We start from the raw sequence: 20,315 nt of genomic DNA, 5'->3' as shown, positions 1-20,315 counted from the left end.
TGTTTAAATGATAACCACCGTGTATATATATATGTATGTATGTATATATATATATATATGTATGTATGTATATATATGTATGTATGCATATATACCAAATACAACGAACATCTTTGCAAAGCTAAAGCCCATTTCTACAAAAATAAAATTTTGGGGTGTGATCAACGCAAGCTATTTCGTGTTGTTGACCAATTAACATCAGTTAGCACCTCAAACTCTCTTCCTTCATATGATGATCCCAAAGTACTTGCTAACAAGTTTTCTGATTTTTTTAAAGTCAAAAATTGAAAAATATTGCAGCACACTGTTATATAACTCTCCTCAAACTTTAACACCTGCGTTCGAGTCTTGCACAAGTGACTTTTCTCATTTTGTTGCTGTCTCTGAAGAGGAAGTTTTGGAGGTTATAATGTCATCTTCAATTACCTCATGTTCTCTTGACCCACTTCCATTGAAATTGTTCAAGGCTTGCTTTCCTGCTCTCATACCAATTATAACTGCAGTTGTGAACACTTCCTTGAGCTCAGGTTTATTTCCATCTTCGCTTAAGCATGCCTGCATTACTCCCTTGTTGAAAAAGCCATCATTGAATGCTGAAGAACTTTCAAATTTTCGACCTATTTCCAATCTTCCATTCCTTGGGAAGGTCATCGAAAGGGTGGCATCCAATCAGCTGCAATCTTATCTTAACAGCAATGGTTTATTCGCTTCTAGACAATCGGCCTATCGACCAAATCATAGTGTGGAATCTGCTCTTCTTTATGTCCAGAACGATATTCAGATTGCACTTGATAACCATAATGAGGTTTTAATGGTCTTTTGGATTTTAGTGCTGCTTTCGATACCATCAATCATAAGCAGTTACTAAACCGTCTATCCTCGCGCTATGGTATCTCTTGTATCGCCCACCAATGGTTTGCATCATATCTAGATAATAGGTCTCAGTCTGTTGCTATCAAGGATGTTATGTCAAATCCCACTTTACTTACATTTGGTGTCCCCCAAGGCTCGGTTGTTGGGCCAATTTTATTTATTCTATTTACAGCTCCGCTGCTTGACATTATTGCTTCACATGATGTGAAGTGTATGGCATATGCTGATGATACGCAGCTCTATGTTATTTTCCATCCAGATCAGCGCGATTCTGCTGTCAGTAGACTAGAATTGTGCATAGCCAAAGTTCGATCTTTGGTGTGGTGGTTTTAAGTAAAAGTTTCCAGTGATTCTCTTTATTTTTGTTTTGAGTTTTGTCGCTCCTATTGGCATTATGGTCAATAGCAATCACTCTCAAATTTGAAATTGAATGACCAGCTAAATTGAAATGTTCGGCTACTAGTTGATCAAGCTCTAGTTATATCTAGCCAAAGTTCGATCTTGGTGTCAGTCCAACAACCTTATAATGAATGATGCAAAAACTGAACTCATTCATTTTTCATCATGTTTTAAGCCTGCTCGCTGGACTCCTTCTATCAAAATAGGGGATGCATTCATTGAGCCTTCGCTGTCCTGTAGAAATCTTGGAGTTGTTATGGACTCTTCCCTTAGTATGTCTAATCAGGTACACAACATCTGTAATGCCGGGCTTCAGTCAATTCGTAGAATTTGGAGTATCCGGAAGTACCTTGATCCTAGATCAACTGAGATTCTCGTTCATGCTTTTGTAACATCAAGGCTGGATTGTTGTAACTCATTGCTTTATTGCACCTTCATTGGCTTCCAATTGCACCTTCATTGGCTTCCTGTAACACAGAGAATTACTTACAAGATTTTATTATTTGTTTTCAAAGCACTTCATAATTCCTCGCCAATGTTTATTTCACAACTCATTCATCCTTACATTCCTAAGAGGTCTCTGAGATCTAGTTCAGAATCTCTACTTGCTCATTCCACTCGCCCGTCGACAAAGCATTATGATAGTCGTTCTTTTTCTTGGGCTTCTGTCTTTCTTTGGAATGCTCTGCCTATTACAATCCGACAGGCAACTTCCATTGATGATTTTAAGGCAACTCACCTTTTTAGCTTGTATTTTTCTTAATTTTTTTTCCCGAATTTTATTTTTACTGTTAAGCGCATTGAGGCTTTAGCATAATGCGCTATATAAGCCAAAATTATTATTATTATTATATATATATGCATATTTCTTTTTTTGTCCCTGACGAATTGTTCTCCCCGACCGGAAGGCAGAGGAGGGGAGCGATGGGGACCAGGGCGCCAACCCTGTTCAGACTGAAGGCTGATTGGCAAAGAACCAGTACAGTTTTTGCACATGGAGGCTCATTGTTCCGATTTTAGGCTCTCAATATTCCTGTTTTTGTTGTTTTACTTTTCATTTTTCAAACATACAAAATTCATATTCTACAGGAGTGTGTTACTGTATCCATGAAACTTATTCCTCCGTGGTATTACAGTCACGTCTTTATGCCTCCGTGGTCACACCTACTGCAAATAAATAATGGTGCGCAAAACATTTGCGCAAAATGAGTCCTTTGATTATTCATTGGCTTTTATTATAGCTGGGATGTCTCCTGGTTGGTTGAGTAAAATTATAGTAAAACACTAATATTTAAACATAAGTCTATTATACATTTAAAACAGTATTATAAGGTACCCTATTCCCTTAAAGCTGCAGTAACTTGGTAAGGTTTCGGAAAGTTGAGGCCTTGTGGGTTGCCACAGACCGTTAAAGGACCCTCTACACCCGGGGGCTTAGCAAATTTGTAATTCTGAATTAGCCACACAAAAATGAGAAAGACTTCAGCTTTAGCCAGGGCTTCTCCAACGCACACTCTTCGACCAGTGGAGAACGGCAGGAAGCTTGGTAATCGTTGCTTAATAGAATGTGAAGAATCCAAAAATCGTTCTGCAGAAGGAATACAAAGAATAAATCAGTGCTTTCGAAAATCATTAATATTTAAGATAAGACTTGCCTTTAGGACTATCTTAATGTTATTATATGGATGGACATGTTCCCTGCAATACAACAAAACAGAGCAGAGGTGTAAGGGCCGCACTTGTGAAAAAGCTTGTGGAACAATGGTATCGTTTCACAAGCTTTTGTTTGTGAACTTAACAAATAAAGTTAACATTGTGAGTTTTCGATTTGAGCGACGACGTGAAAATAGAACGCATTCACTTTTCCACAACCTTCGCGTACTCTTCACAACATCTAGGCCTAGAGGGGGAAAAACTGGGTATTAAGACATCGAAATCTCAACGTTGTCGCATGTGCAGATGACTTTATTTGACGTTATATTAATCCTAGTCCTTATTATCGTCATGCAATCCTAAGCTCCCTCTTGAGTGAGTTGGCCTCACCTGGTCGAAACTCCTCCGGTGCATCCCAGTATTTCGGGTCATTATGAAGAGCCCAGTGGTTTATAAACACCCATGTGTCTTCAGGTATCCTGCATGAACCTATATTGTAAATACAAATTAAAATAATTGTATAAAATAATTGTAAAAAATAATTGTAAAAAATAACATATTACACGTTAAAATTAACACTCTCTTATAAATGTGCAAAAGCCTGTATGGGAAATGAACTGACAGTAGGAAAGAATTCATAAAATAAAACGTAAAAAATTATCTTCTAACCAATTGAAGAATCTGTCACTGCTCTATGAGGAACACCAAGCGGTAAAACTGTTCCGAATCGCATTGTCTCCATGATGGTAGCCTCCGTGTACGGCAACTTTCCACGGTCACTTAGTCTCGGAGTTCTGTCTCCAATAACTTCATCAATTTCCGTTTTAATTTTCTCCTGTATCTCGGGGTTGTCTACCAAACAACCAATACCCCACAGTAAAGTAACTGTTGTTGTATCTGTACCAGCTGTTAAAGAAAGATTAGATATTTCTTCATAAAAGTAGTCAGTTAAAGCAGAGATTAAAATATTTCTGCATAAAGCTGAGATTTTCCATAGCTTAACACACAGTTCCAACCCGTAGACATAATAAATCTAAAGGGTGGAATTTAGTGTATTCTATATTATTAACTGAATAAAAATAGACTTACCACCGAAGAGATCAGAAACTATTTGTTTAATATGAACGTCAGTTAGGGTGCAGTTGGCGTCAATGCTTTCCTCGGATTTTGCTTCTTTCTGAGCTTGCAGCAGAAGGTCAATAAGGTCATTGGCAGGACGATCTATTGGTATACAGAAGCAGTAGTATTATAGTAATCACATCAACAGTAGGCCTATATTTTGTTGTTTATATATTTATTTATTTATTTTTTTTGCTTTAAACGTCATACGAAATATTGATAATATCCACTAATATCTATCATGACTAGATTGCTCATTGGCCAATCATTTTACAGGAAAAGGTGACCCCCATCATGCAAGAGCCCAAGTGATGTACCAGTCTATTCAGGCTTTTAATAACATTTTTATTATTATCGTTAAAAACATTTTTACAGTACTTATTAATTTAATTTTTTTTTCTTTTTTTTTTCTTTTTCTTGATTTTTTTTTCTGTAGTTTTTAAAAACGTTGGAGAACGTCGGTTTGTTAGTGGTTCTAAATTTGTGCTTTGTATTGACGTATTCGTGACATTTGGGCTCCCTAACATGGCACCGGCAGCTTCACTAAAACCAGCCAATGAACAATTCAGCCATTTAAAGACAGATCAGTGATAATAACATATAAAAAGTATCCAATCAACACTTTCAGAACGTAGCTGCCGCAATACAACACAGTACATTTTTGCCTGGTTCTCACAAGAGCCCTAGTATCCAGATTGGGAGCTAACCGTTAGCGTTAGCACCTGTGTGGGAACGCCCGATTGGTTAGCGCTAACCGTTAGCGGTATATGGATACGCTAACGGTTAGCAAGTGCTACCGATTAGCAGGTTGAGCCAGTTTCTATCATCAACCAATCACACGTATCCGGATCGGAATTTTCTGGTATGGACGCACGGCAGCTAACGGTAAGCAGGATCCGGATCTTGTTAACCGTTAGCTGCCGTGTGAGAACATAGCCTTTAGTCATTAGTAAAAACAAAATTAAAGCCATGTGAAAAAGTACCGGTATGGCAATTATTATACCTTTACGTACTACAATACGAATGGCACTTGCCTTCTTCACAGCTCAAATGAGTTTTAACTTCCCTACTGATGATATCAAGGAATTCCGACATTGTAGCTTTAACCCTTTTGATTGTCGGATTTGGAAAAAATCGAAACCAAGGGATAAAATCGGCTGCAGTTCCATTTCCAAGATCTTCATTGACTTCTTTCGACAAGTCAATAAGGCGTAGCAGTTCAGGATCGTTGAATTCGTACCTTCACATAAAAAAAAATTATGTTTGCTTTGTGAAACAACAAATATCAGACCTATATATTTGTATAGAGTGTAAATGCAATGGGGAGTCGAGTGGGGAAGTATTATAATCTAGAGAATGAAGAAGCTAATCAATCATTAGGACGTGGATGATTGTGATCAGACAATCACAATCATCACAATCATCATCATCATCATTATCACTGTTATCACAAACATTATAATTAAGTCGTGAGTCTTGATGTTATCGAATAATCAAATTCATATTTTTTTACATTATTTAAAAAAAAAATCTTAATTTCCATTATTCATTATGTATGTATATATGTATATTATTCATTGTGTATGTATGCTGTCTCTTATACACTTACAGAAGAGTCAGCATTTATTATTTCATGTGCACTTTCACAATGACAAAAAAATGTAACATACTTGCGTCCAAAGCACATAGAAGCGATTACATTATAAACGGCGAGAGTTATAATTTCCTTAGGATCAAACGGTGCACTGGCCTTAGATTGCATAACGTCGGATAGACGTGGTCTAACGTCATCAATGAGATTTTCCAAGTACACACCAGTTGCAAATTTTCTAGGATGAAAACAAAATGACGCCATTGTTTTTTGGTTTTGGTTTTTTTTTTAAAGTAAATGAAAGATTATTATTTTCGCTGCCATTGATTCCGATTTACGTTAGTTCTGCCATAAAAACTTGCATAATGAAAGTGCACACAACGAGTATTCAACAGTCAATCTTACTTTTGAGTTGATTCAAATCAGTTAAAGAATGGCAGATTCTGTAGACCAAGGAGGGCGTATTCTCTAGACTCAAACTTATAATCCCTTTATTTCTGAGAAAAATTACTTTTAAAGCCAGGCTCCGGAGAGAATAAGAGTTTGATATGTTATACAAATGATTTTCTTAGATACAAAAATCATGCTTGACAAACTCGGGAGATTTTTAAATACATATTGTTATACATATTCTTCCTCCTGTAAATACCGTAATACTCAAATAAGCACCGCGGCGCTTATACAATTTTTGGAGTCTCCAGTGAGGAACTTATTCGAGAGCGGAGCTATATAAAAAAGAAATGGCATGGCATGGCAAATTCCATGCCCGTTCCCATGTTACCTATCTCACGTCTTCCCGTAGTTCGGTAGGCCTATCATAGGTCCTAGTCATCGTAAATAAACGTTAATAAAGAAATGCTTGTGTCTTCAAGGTGTTATATATTCATTTTAACACTGTTATACATTGTATTTAAAATCCAGTTTCTCAAAGTGTTTCATTAATATAATACTCTCGATTAAGCACCGCGGCGTTTAGCGAATAAAAAAAATCAGGTTTGGTATTCGAGAGCGGCGCTCATTCGAGCATTTACGGAATAGTGTGAATATTTAGCTCTGTTCACACAATCACAAAAAAGGACTGTGGTATGCCCATATATCATGTCATGTGCCCATATATACCGTAGTCATGATGTGCCCGTAGTCATGATGTGCCCATAGTCATTATGTACCCATATATAGTCATTATGTGCCTATATATGGTCGTGATGTGATGTCATCATGACAATATAATAGGCATATTTATAGTTTATTATCCTTCACACTACTAACCGTATGGCTGTGTGTGCAAGCTTCCGATGTAACTTCCACGTCGGAGTTGGTTGACTAAAAGCGATATCTTTCTGGCCGTATTGGTATTATAGCAAGTAACAAAACCAAATTCAAAATTCTTGCACGACTGTTTAGATTATACGTAAACCATTCATTATTACTGATGGAATGCTCTGGTGACTGAATATTATTTGTATTAAGGAATTATAAGTTTGAACATGGTTCATTGATATATTAACAGTTCTTCTGTTGTGATGTCTTAAGTTGAGAAACATGTTTAGTTATTTTAATTGTATGGTATTTAGCGCCTTTGCATTAGGTTACAATGCGGCGTTTTGTATTTCTCTAGTCATTGGTTCCACATGCGTAAGAGTTTACTGCCATTTTATACTCTTTTGTGGAGAAGTAACGCAGATAAAGTGCAAAGGACACAATACAAGTAAAATCTGAAACAATTTATACAAGCTGTATAGTTGTCTCATGTAAAATGCACAGCAAGGACATGAAACTCGAGGTTGAAGAACCAAACCGTTTGTCATATACCTCAGTTGTAGACATATAGGTAACTTACTCAGGCGCGTAACAGGGGTCTTGGATCGGGGAGGGGGAAAAGGTAATAATTTTCCCGGTTAGTAATTTATCATACCCACCCGCAACCCCCATATAGAAAACAATAAGACACGGGGCTTATCTTATTTATAATATAGGCCATACACATTACACATTGAGGCATTTTAGGTGAAACGATCTATCTTAAATTTTCTTTCTTGAGTTTTGGACTATTATGTGTTTAAATCACATAACTTAAAAGACTAACCCATAAAAAAAAGGGGAAAAAATGACATCCTAATGTCGTCGGAATTGATCAAAACTTTTTAAAATGTGCAACTTTTAGAGGAAATTGGTCTACCCTAACAAGAAATTTAAGATTTTTAGGCACTTTCAGGGGGTGAGAAGGGCATCATCAAATGGTGGGAAGGATTTTCCACAGATGGATATTTTCCACTTGTCTTCCGATGGTTACGCCAGAGAATATCTGGCGGCTTAGATCAAAGGAGTATTGGACACTTTTTGAAGTGGAGAAGGGGTTGCAGGGTGTTGTGAGTCTGGTCGTTATATCTTCCCTTTTATTCTTGTCTTTATTTTTCTCTTCCCTTTTTCCTTTCTGCTTTCTTTTTCCCCTTCTTTCTCTTTCCCTCCCTCTCCCCTCTTTCTGTTCTCTTATTACCCAGCCCGGTACGACGGCTTGGTCAGCCCGGTAAAAACCGTCAGGGGGCAGTCTACCCCTCCAGCGCTTGTTACGCCACTGAACTTACTTAAATACATATGGGGCCGTCCACTAAAATCGTCAGGCTTCATCAACAATGCCTCCTGAACCAGCTCGTAACTATTAATGACGACAGACCAGAACGACCCGAACTTTACAGAAATAAGAGGTCCATACTTTTTCGTTGAATCCATTAGTAGTATTTGTGGCGGTAAATTCCCCATTAACACTGTAAATAATTTGGTAGAAAGTTGGTTGTTGTAAATTCATATTATAATAATCAGATTATAAATTATTATAGTAGGACTACATATTAAGAAATAAAGAAAATAGCAGTAATTATAACATGATGATGATAATAATCATGATGAAGATTATGACGATAAGAACAATCACAGTGACAATAGAATACACCTAATAGTAGCATAACAACGAAAACAATGATGTCAATAATAATATTATAAGTTAATAAAAATATTCCTAATAGCAATAAAAGCAAATAAATGCAGACTAGACCTATATTAAACGTACTGGTCTTATCAAATCTAATTAGTAAGCAAAATAATATAATACTTGGCATATTTCCAATGATTGGGTAGGGCGTAGGGCCAGGTGGCATTCCAGGTGGCCGCCGTATGTTCATGTATATCCATGTTATGAGCAAGACGACGGTTACCACAAATATAGCCAACGTATTTGAAATGAACTCCATCATTCTGAAAGTAAAACGTATAAACCAGTCATCGCTAGAGCTGTGTTCAGATTTAGATAAGCAAGATGTTTAGAAAACAAACCACATTATATTGTTTATAATACAAATACAAAATGTTTATATATATACATATATATATATATATACGGTATATATACATACGGTATATATACATACGGTATATATACATATATACATATATATATACATATATATATATATATATATATACATATATATCTACATATATACTCTATATATACATACTGTACATATATACATACAGTATATACATATATACACACATATATATATATATATATACGGTGTTGGTCTGGGAGTTCAGTCACATAAATAAAAATTTGTGAAAATGAATGCGCGCTTCCGATTCAAGTTGTCTTTGATGGAAAAAAGAGACCTTCTTGGCAATGATTCTGGAAAGACGATAACGAAAGCCCGTCACCGTTTCCATATTTTTAATAAAACCAATTTCTTCTAATTTTAAATAGATTTTCCCCTGAATTCGTGATAATTCGTTATCACGCATAGGCCTAGACTAAATGCGGGACAAATTTATGATAAATAATAATAATAATAATAATAACAATAATAATAATAATAATAATAATAATAATAATAATAATAATAATAATAATAATAATAATCACGCATACAGTATGTTTCTGAAAAATGCGTGTTTCATCCAAAATCACTTTAAAATGCGGGACCGTCCTGCACGATTCAAAACGGTTGGTAACTATGTAGGTGATGAAAACAGCACGGTGTACGGTGTATTTGCAGAGGAATTAAATAAAACCATAGAGCGATATACAACATGTAGTCACTAATACAATCCTTTATATCGGACAAAAGTTATCTATTAGGCCTAACCTGTGAATTGTACAATATAAATAGGCCTATGTTATTTATTTTAAAATTCTCACATCAATCACAAGATTAGAAGCTGGTCTGTTACTTATCAACCCGACACGTAACCTCTGACCTCTTGTCATATTGCGTGTGTAATTAAGTTGTAAAGTGATCCCTCAGGAAAATATCAAATTATGAAATGTGATAGCCTTGGCACTTTGACCTCTGACGTCAGTGCCCGATATTTAATAGAAACACGTAAAATGCAATAACGAGATATAACCATTATCATATAACTTTCGGGTAGGCCTACAATTCATTACATTAATAAGAATAATAATTTCAGGGGCAGATTTAGGAGGGACCTGGCCCCGGCCCCTTCCTCCTCCCCTTTTTAGGAGGTTAACTTAAAAAAAAGAAAAAGAAAAAAAAGGTAGCCCAGAACGCCTCAAATGTTATTTTTGGGCGTCTAGAACACAAAAATTTCACGGGGCATGCCCCCAGACTCCTTAGGACATTGTTGTCTCGATCGGCCCAAATTTCGCACCCCCCAACCCCCCTTTTTGGACATCTCTGGATCCGCCCCTGAATTTAATCAATGTTATATTGCCGGAGATGCATTTTGAACTAGGCTACTATGGCTAATGACAGGGTGCAGTACGCTTTCTTCTATTGATGGAATGATCTGTTACCTGAAGCACGAACTCCTGTAGACCAAACCCAGTAGGACTATTGTTTCGTTTCTACAGAAAATTTACTCAGGATGCATACTAAAATAATACAAAAAACATGCTGTACAATAATTTGAGAGCGGATAAGTAGGCCTAGATACCTAAATCAATGTTACACTCCTTTAGTATATTAGGACAATTAATGTCATGTCGCTAAAATGTGCACACAAATGCAAAATGATAGGCCTAACTTCGTCATTACGAAATCTTAATCGGCCATCTTACCCTCTTGAAATGCAGTAGCAATCCTTTACAAGCCTCTAATAGCAAAATCAATCACTCACTACGAACAATATTGCAGGCGATACAGACCAGTTTTGCTCAGTCACCTGCCGTTGACAAACTTTTGGCCGATTGATTTATGACCCGTTAATCAATATTTGCTTATCGTAATTGTAATGGCTGTACCATTGTACAGCGCATAATTTAAATGACTATTCAGTATGTGAATCCACGTAGAAGTTACAAAGAATGTTTATGCTGTGTTATTGTTGCGTTTTGAAGATATATGCCTACAAATGCGCCGACTCGTTCGTATGAAATTAATTGAATTATATACAGTCATAATGACCCAAAATGTTGTTTATCAAGAATAATAAGTGACATGTGATGACACAAAAGCCTGGACCAATCTTAAACTTTGTTATTTTTATATTAACCGATAGGTGTAAGTAATTCCCCTCCCCAGAAAAATCTCAGGCCCCAATTGTAAATTTCCTTTGGCATTAATACAGTAATACGTTTTCCTCCTGGTCCAGGCTTTTGTGCAACAACTGTACGATATCAGCTTAGAACATAGAATATTAATTTTGATAAACAAATGAAAAATATTTGATATATTTTGCTCAATATTGACTGCACCGCACCCTTGAATTTACATATAACAAATATATTCATGAAGAGTTTAGTTCATAGCAAAAGCCCTGTCTAGGCTATCAAATTTTAACTATGACTATGATTTTGACTATGGGCAATCAAGAAAGCTTGATAGTGTGGCCAAAGCTTTTGAACATGTGACCAATGCCGTAGCCAGCTATTGGGACAATTGGGAGTTCTCATATTTATGCGTAAAATGGGGTTCATTTCAAGAGAAAATTGGTCCACATTATTTGAATTTACATGTAAATTAGGTCCACTTTGCTGTCCCGCACTGTTTCCAAAATCCTGGCTATGGCACTGAATGTGACATGCCTAAATATGGTCGTGATGACATCACATCATGGCCATAATTAAAATATAGGCACATCATCACTATATATAGATAGGCAAATATTTCAAAGAAAATGTAATACTATAGTGTGGACAAGGCTCCAGAATAAAGGCTTTTCATGTTTTATTTAGTCGATTTTGGTGATCTAGAATTTACAAAATATTGCTCAAAAATAGAAAATGCATTATAATATATGGCATGCCGCAAAATAGCAAAAATTCAAAATGATACTTTTGCTATATGGTATATTACAATTCTCTCAGGTGCAGATCCAGTAAAGGGGGGCAAGCATGTACCCCTCCATTTTGCTTCTAAAATTTAATTTTTCAATGCGTCAATATTAAGTATTGGAATACGCGTTACTCACTTACTATTCTGAAAATTTTGTGCCGCCACCCCCACCCCCAGTTAATGGATCTGCCCCTGTCTCTATTCAAGGCCAACAGAAGTCGTTCTCTTCACACTCTCCAGAGAAATTTCTCCAAAATGTCAGTAAGGTCAACCAGTGGTTTTATCAGAGAACACATTCTTAAACACAGTGTACCGAAAGTTTAATTATTTCATTTTATTATAAAATTATTTTAAATAATGTTACCATTAATGTATTATAAATTTTATTCTGGTTGCTGTTTATGTTCTTGCTGTTGTTTTTTTTTTAAAGTACTTTTGCTTAAGATGTCTTTTCATGTCTTGGATTGGCGTGTCACTATCGGAGCCAGACGAAGGGATGCGCACGACACGACGAACAGATGGCAGCTTAAGGAAAAGATTCTGACCGAGACTATAGCTGGCAGATGTCATCCAGTAGAGGGATATAGCCTATAAAACATCAAAAGTATACAAATAAATAATAATAATAATAATAATAATAATAATAATAATAATAGTAGTGTAGATTTGTATAGCGCCGGTATCAACCGAACAAGACAGCGCTTGATGTTGATACTAGAGATTTTCTTTGCTCCCTAAAGAGTCCATTCGTGTCTGTGCTACCTCGGTAACCAGCAAATCTTCTTGGCCGCCACTGGGGCTGTCTTTACTAGTACACCGGGTTATCCCTCTACTTGTCACGAATGTAGTACTGGATTCCTTATAGTGCACACAAGCCAATATACACACTGGGCCTACGGTTTATAGTCCTCATCCAAGACTTTTTCCATTACCAGAACAAAAGATGAGCCTACCGCTCAAAACCAGTATTATGGTTCTAGGCCCCACTGCCTGCCACAATCAATTCCTTATGGCCCTGTCACACCTCAACGATTTAGCCAGAACATGCCGACGTATGAAAAAAATTGGCCAACATGCTGGCGTACATCAAATAAGTTATTGGTAAGTTTTGTATAAGTTAAGAGCACACTGAAGCACGCTGGTATACGTCCTAGTACGGCAAGTACGTCGAAAAGTTTTGTGCATGCACAAAACTTTTGGACGTATGCCAGCATATGGCTCATATGTTCCACATACGCGGGCCATAAGTTGTAGGTAAGGTAAGTCACGTTACTTGTAAGTTACACAAAAGCCGATATACCATACGTTGACATATTTTCTAGCATACCCAAAACTTATTTCTAACCTAGGAGTAAAGTGCTTTGAATTTATATGTACTGTACAGCAACTTAAAGCAAACTTATCGCCAACATATACTAATGTACGTAGACGTATTTGATGTGTTCCAGACGACCACAGCACTTACTGAATGTGTTTCTAACTTACAGTTACCGTATAATGGCGTATTGGCAGCGTTTAGGGGAATAGGTATATCAAAATGAGATGATGTCAATACGGTGATGCTGATGCTGCGATGTCTAGTGCAGTTATGATTTGAATTGACGAGCGGCAGTCTTTTTATAGGCTATGTCGCATGATCATTGGTGATACGCTACCGCTTGCTGTGCATAAGGCAGACTGTTGTTGGGTATAAGGTGTGAACGCTGGCAACACACTATCCTTTTGTTGGTACAAGTTTTATATCAGTTATCAAAACATTCTACATAAGTTACTGATAAGTTATATACTGTACATCCAATACGTTATGAATACGCTATGTATGCACCCGAAATTTTAAAAAAAACATCGACAGTTTAGCTTATGCCAGTGTTTTAGGAGAAATTTTGATACGTCGGTATACTAAACAGGACCATTTGATGTTTGAATTGATGCAGATAAATCTAAAAAAGGTTTAATCCTAACACTACAGAGTTGAGCTTGGCGATTATGATGCTTGCTTTTTAACATATCACAGAAACCGGTTTAACCTAAGCAAGAAGTCATTTTGATGATCTAGAATATACAAAATATTGCTCAGATATAAAGAGTGCATTATAACATAGGGCTTGCTGCAAAATAGCAAAAAGTCAAGGTGTAACAGGGCCATTAGATGTTTGAATTGATGCAGATAAATCTAAAAAAAGGTTTAATCCTAACACTACAGAGTTGGACTTGGCGGTTACAACGCTTTCCATTTAACATATCACAGAAATCGGTTTAACCTAAGCAAGAAGTTCAGAATCTTTCTCACATCCCCCAAAACTCACCACTTTGATACTTCCGCGAGAAACAAGTTTAGAGACTATCAGTGGATACTAAATAATAAGCGTGCATTGCTGGATGGACTACTATATCATTTTGTTACTGTGTAAAAAGAAATAAAAAGTAAACATAGTAGATAAATATAAACTTACCGATGGCAAATAAGCTGCAATAGGTATCATCAAAATAGAGAGCCCGCGAAATAGATTTGTGATGTATCCTTGGAAACGTGTTGCTTTTCGACCAGTTAGTGTGTGTATCTCAACATTCATCAAATTTAGAATGCCAACTGCCACAGGTAAAACACAGAATGGATCCGGTAGAACGAGATTGCTAAACCATAAAGTGCCACCATCTGATAACGCAGGTACAAGGTATGCTGGATCTGATGTAAAGTTATATAACAATAATCAATTACTAATTAAAGAATTCTCATCTGCTGTTAAGGTGAAACTTTTTTTGTTCCTTGTTTAACAAACCTGCCACCACATCAATAATGATGATTTTTAAAAAATAATTAATTTTTGGCCAATGGCGCACCTGCCTCCACAAATAAATGGAAATTTCAGAAAAAAACAAAATTTTTTTATTATTTTTATTACGCTGACCGTTGCCTTGAAATCTCCAAAAATAAGATATGTATATTTCATAATTATGTAACTTTAAAGCATTTAACAATAAAATCTTTTTGGGAATATATAAAGTAATATTTAAAACACACTGTAATAATATTAAGAATTACACTAATTATAAATAATTTGTGTAAACTTTGAATAAAGGTGTCCAGATTATCAAATTTTCTTTGACAAAAATCTGTTGTATACCCATATATACTGTACATACTCGCTCATAAAACAAGGCTTAAAATAGCAAATTACAATTAAAAAAAAACAGGGGGTTGCCTTAAAAGCATGACACACAAATTTTAGATTTTTAAAATCATGTTTGTCCTTTGCGCGATCGTCTGCAACACGAGAATTCACTACTGCTAGAAAGCTAATAAAATCCTATGAATGAATGCAATTTAAAATACAGGCAAATAAGCATTTGATGAACATTTAAAATCTCATAAAATGGTATTATTTGGAAGATTAGCTTTGCATTTGGCTCCGTTTTTAGCCAGTATGAAGAATATGTAAAGCAGCAGAAAGTATGAATTCCAAATGTGGAACGGGGGGGGGGGGGGATGTCTTCTTATATGCCCAACATACAAAAAAATTTTCCAAAAACCTTCGCAAACTCGGAAGTCGCTTTATAAACAAGTATATATGGTAGTCAAGATGTGCCTATTATGGTTATGATGTGATGTCATCATGACCATATTTAGGTTTGTCTGATAGCTAGCCTGGACTAGGATTTACACACATCTTGCACATACCTATAAAGAAGTTGGATGCAATAGCACCTGTCATGTTCCTCAGGGATAATGAGACGCATATCCAAAGCGGTATTTGAACCAACAGCATTAGGCTTCCCTTGGCTGGGTGACAGTTATCGCGGATATATAACTCCTTTGCTGACCTCTGCATCTGCCAGAAAAACAGTGCACTTAAATCGTTATAGCTAGGTTTATGAAAAACGTAATTGTATCACCACCAAAACTAAATATAATATACAGTAATATATTATCATTAAAACTAAGTATAAATGGTAATTATAACAATACTATCAACATCATCAACAATAATATTTTGTGATAATGATGAAAGCATAAATAATTTAATGTTATTGATAGTTTTATATTGATAATCAAGGAGGCTGATGATGATAACATGGTGATCATGATAAGATGAATATGCTGCATGGTTTTACCATAAATTTGTATGGAAATGATAATGTTTTCTTGGTTGAAGAAGTCACAGTAGTTCAGAAAATCAGTGGTGGATCCAATAATTTGAAATAATGGGGGCCCATTGAGGGACTTTTACAGATGGATGGTCTGTAACACATCAGACCCAACCATGGTGGAGTTTAGGTGTTAAAGCCCAAGATTATGGCACCTCTAAATGGCTGGAAAAGGTACACTCAAACTTCAATTTTTTGTTTAATTTCCTTTTTTGCTCCATTTGTTCATTGCAAAATGTAAGGGGTGCCCGGGCCGGCTCCCCCCACCCTTGAATCCAACACTGTGAATTTCTGGCTAAATTCCAATGACAAAATTTAGATGCAATATATATCTCACTCTATATATAATTACAATTCAATAATTATAGAAAAATTTAATGCCAGGTAAGAAGCAATGTGGGTTTTACCTTACCAATTTAGTTATCACACCCTTCATTCTTTTTTCATTCCACTTTTGTTGTTTTGCCTGAGCAGCAAACCGCTGCTGGAAAATTCTCCGTGCACTCTGCATAATTTCTGGTTGCAAGTTTTCAATTTTTGCTCGAATGTGTTGCGAATAAACCGAAAGAGGAAACGTCATGACAAGACGAAGCGCGAGAGTTGTCATAACAATACTTGCCCACCATGGCAGTCCTGTAATTGAGTGTCCGTATTCTAAGACACTCTGCGCAAGATGAACGGGCTCTGAGTTTAAAATATTTTCGTAGACAGTTCTTGGTGCATCAGATGAATAATTTCTAGCATATATACTTGGCCCTCCTGAAGACATTCTTGAACATTTCATGATGTTATTGTAGCACATTGGACTAACACTTTGGTAAATTATACTCCTATGTATTTGATTAGAGGGCTTTCTTTTGATAAGTTTTCTGCGATATATGTCTTCATCATACAAATAAAATTTACTCATAGAAGTGCTTGAGTGGAGGCAGCGAAGACTTAGAAGGTGCTTGCATGACACTCTCACTACCAATACCATCATCTTGTGACTTTCTACAAAAAAAAAAATTTCTCATAATATTATCCTTAAAAAAAACAGAAAAATTTATGAAATGTTTTTTTATGTTTGTGATTAACAACAGTAAGTAGTTATAAAATGTATGGAAAAAAATAAAAGGAGAAAAAATAAACAGACCTAGAGTACTAAGGCTATCTAGCCTATTAGTGCTCCAATAAATAGGGGCCTAGCCCAGCCAGGGCCTACTACTACTATCTGCTACCAACCTAGGCCCAAGACTGAGGCCTCTTTTGGCCTAGGCTAGGCTAGTCTTATAATAATAAGCTTAGGCCTAGCCTCTACTACCTAGCTAATAATTCAGTACACTTATTTCACGTCGGTGGATACACACAGTCAAGAGCAATTAAATGATTTTTTTTGTAATCATAACCCCTGTGCAATCAGGAAAATCAGAAAAGAGTGTGAACACTGTTCAGTGAATAACTCACCGTATCTAAGACTGAAATTCACCATGGGCGCAGACATCTTAGAATATTAGAGGAAGAGAAATACAATAGAGGGCGGCAGACAAATATTTCCTATTATCAGAACTTTAGATGAATAAAAAGTATAGCCGCGTCAGTCTGTACAGTATAGAACAGTATAAAGTAAATAACAGCAGCACTTTTGAGACTAACAATATATAATTTATTCTCTAGCTTTCGTCCACACAGTGGACTTCATCAGGAGACTGTGTCCCTCTCAAAAGTGCTTCAGAACTTTAGAGAAATTTTATCAGCAGATGTTGTTGTCAGAGTGTCACTTTAAGAGGTAAAAGAAGTATAATTGATGGCGGCAGTACTTATTAAAGTTAGAAAATATCCAAATAAAAATGACAGCATCAATACACCATCCAAATGCTGAGATAATACGTCCTAAAACAGATCTCCCTCTAAAACCCCTCTAATTGAAGACCACCTCCAATTAAAGATCACTTCTGTTGTCACAATTTTACAAGAAAATCCTTTATCTCTAATTAATTAGGGACCAAAGCTGGTAAAGACCATGGAAACTCCGGGATCAAAAAAGTGGTCATCAATTGATATGTATGGCTTTTATTAAGAGATCTATAAAAATTAAATCGATCGAAAGGCGCTATATAAATGACCATTATTATTACTGTATATATAACAATACAATAATGACCAAGAGATTATATATTCATAAGATATGTTCACTGTAGCCCCTTTTTAACATTGGTAGGCCTACGGTAGGTAGGCTTGCATGAAAAAATTATCTGATTTAAATCAAATACAGTATTTACAATATTTTTTAGTTATCATTATCATCATGATAAAAATATACGGCAGTGGAAATTATAAACAATTAGTAGAGCTACATCCTTAAAAAAAAGTGGTCATCAATTGATATGTATGGCTTTTATTAAGAGATCTATAAAAATTAAATCGATCGAAAGGCGCTATATAAATGACCATTATTATTTCTGTATATATAACAATACAATAATGACCAAGAGATTATATATTCATAAGATATGTTCACTGTAGCCCCTTTTTAACATTGGTAGGCCTACGGTAGGTAGGCTTGCATGAAAAAATTATCTGATTTAAATCAAATACAGTATTTACAATATTTTTTAGTTATCATTATTATTATTTGTTGGTTTTCTATTTACATTTTTTTCTTACTACTGCTGTGTATTTGTATGTTACGTCACATGGTTCTTAAGTTCTTACATGGGTCATCCGTTACTTAAAATATATTTATATACTTTTAAAATTGACTACAGTGCACAAATCAGTCAGTTAATTTACCAAATTAACATTTATTATACATTCTTTAGATCTACATAAATATTATTGTAATAGGGATAAATATTAGGCCCCTACAGATGGAAAATGCGTGGACATAAACAAAAAAAAAAACCAGAACGAATAATACTAATAGTCCAACATTTGAAAAAATGGGTAGGCCTACCAAGCAAGAGACATTTTTGAGGACTTTTACTAAAGCTTTACATTTTCTTCAAAATAGTGTCTCCCTTACCAATGCGATTGTGGATATGAAATACGTTACAGTAATAATGTTCTGTTTAATTGACGTCATTTTAACAATCGGTATCTTGACAAAATACGCATACACAAGCGGCAAACTTCAGACTGCCTATCGAGCTCGGACTGTCATCACCTATATTTATGCGAATGAAAATAATATTTTCAGTTTGCAATGTAGTGTAACAGCAACCTGATTTACCGATTCGCTTGCAGTTTTAAGGTTTGCTCAAAATAATTTGAGGGCCTTTTTCGTAAATATTAAGGAATTTATTATCAGTAAAAGCATTCATGTGCAAATACTGCTGTTGTATCCGCCCCCGTCTGCCAGCTTGGCTTCGCAGAAATAATAATAGAAATACCGGTAAGTTTAAATAACTGCTGTTATTATAAAAATATACGGCAGTGGAAATTATAAACAATTAGTAGAGCTACATCCTTAAAAAAATGTTTCAAACTTTTTTTGCAGGTTTGAATAATTTGTCTAGAGAGCCTACTTTGATGAAATATAATTCATAATAAATATAATTTATTATAATAAATATTGTTTTATGACTAGGCTTAGGCTAAACATAACCTAAATATAAAGTGTAAAAGAAATAAATTGATATTATATTTTATCGTAAAAATTTTATTACAAATTTAAATGTACTTTGTATTCGCTTTTTGTTCAAAATATTGCAGTCTTTGTTTATTTTTATTCAACTGCAACCAAGGCTATTCAACAACTTCCTGTATCTATGGTTACTTTGGCACACATGCGAATTACTGAATATGTGCGTTGTGCGTCACACGCTAGAATGTTAGAAGTAGACCATAGAGATATAGTGCGCTAACCGCAATGTATTCGATGTTCGAAATACGCAGAGCTCTGTGTGTGTACCATCCAAGATGGCTGCCATAGATTTAGCCAATCCATGAAGTAGACTTAAATTCCGGACATTGTAAGGTATTTGCTAAGGCGTGATCCACGGTGGTGACAATTATAGAACGACTGGATAATCGAATGTAACCAGTCTCCAACCACGCCCATTTACAGCAGCGTTTGATGCATTACTCTCTTATTGGTGAAATATGTGCGCGCAAAATTACCAGAACCAATGGTTAACCATGGAGGTATTATTGAGAAGGAGATCACTCGGCAAAGCTACGCGCACGCAGCGCTATGCAAATGAACCAAGATCAAAGTTGCCGCAGCGCGTAAAGAACGTTTGCGCGATGCCTTTGAAGTCCCA

The 20,315-nt window shown here is 35.7% G+C and overlaps 2 protein-coding genes across 5 annotated transcripts; both read right to left on the bottom strand.

Moving 5' to 3' along the window:
* Positions 1-2,489: 2,489 nt before the first annotated feature.
* On the bottom strand, positions 2,490-11,654 carry LOC117114601 (steroid 17-alpha-hydroxylase/17,20 lyase-like). The gene is made up of 11 exons (XM_033258288.1): positions 10,710-11,654; positions 8,745-8,887; positions 8,221-8,400; positions 7,283-7,350; positions 6,905-6,975; positions 5,715-5,873; positions 5,079-5,284; positions 4,015-4,146; positions 3,595-3,831; positions 3,316-3,414; positions 2,490-2,860 (listed from the first exon to the last, which is right to left on the bottom strand). Exons 2-11 carry the CDS (start codon positions 8,884-8,886, stop codon positions 2,610-2,612), a joined length of 1,545 nt encoding a protein of 514 aa, XP_033114179.1. The 5' UTR covers position 8,887; positions 10,710-11,654; the 3' UTR covers positions 2,490-2,609.
* Positions 11,655-12,240: 586 nt separating this feature from the next.
* LOC117114586 (cytochrome c oxidase assembly protein COX18, mitochondrial-like) lies at positions 12,241-17,647 on the bottom strand. Of its 4 annotated transcripts, none has more exons than XM_033258271.1 (5): positions 17,518-17,647; positions 16,484-17,064; positions 15,605-15,755; positions 14,379-14,611; positions 12,241-12,513 (listed from the first exon to the last, which is right to left on the bottom strand). In XM_033258271.1, the coding sequence occupies exons 1-5, from the start codon at positions 17,552-17,554 to the stop codon at positions 12,325-12,327; spliced, it is 1,191 nt and encodes a 396-aa protein (XP_033114162.1). In that variant the 5' UTR covers positions 17,555-17,647; the 3' UTR covers positions 12,241-12,324. The 4 variants fall into 4 exon arrangements, with proteins under 4 accessions (XP_033114162.1, XP_033114164.1, XP_033114165.1 ...); XM_033258273.1 differs by lacking the exon at positions 17,518-17,647 and adding an exon at positions 17,421-17,516; XM_033258274.1 differs by lacking the exon at positions 17,518-17,647 and adding an exon at positions 17,394-17,415.
* Positions 17,648-20,315: the final 2,668 nt, after the last annotated feature.

This window comes from Anneissia japonica, unplaced genomic scaffold (assembly GCF_011630105.1).
Source record: "Anneissia japonica isolate Jap-2015-1 unplaced genomic scaffold, ASM1163010v1 scaffold287836_len1076198_cov165, whole genome shotgun sequence".
In the NCBI taxonomy this organism is placed as follows: Eukaryota; Metazoa; Echinodermata; class Crinoidea; order Comatulida; family Comatulidae; genus Anneissia; species Anneissia japonica.
Note: the sequence above shows the minus strand (reverse complement) of the source record. Positions and strands in the feature narration are given on the sequence as shown.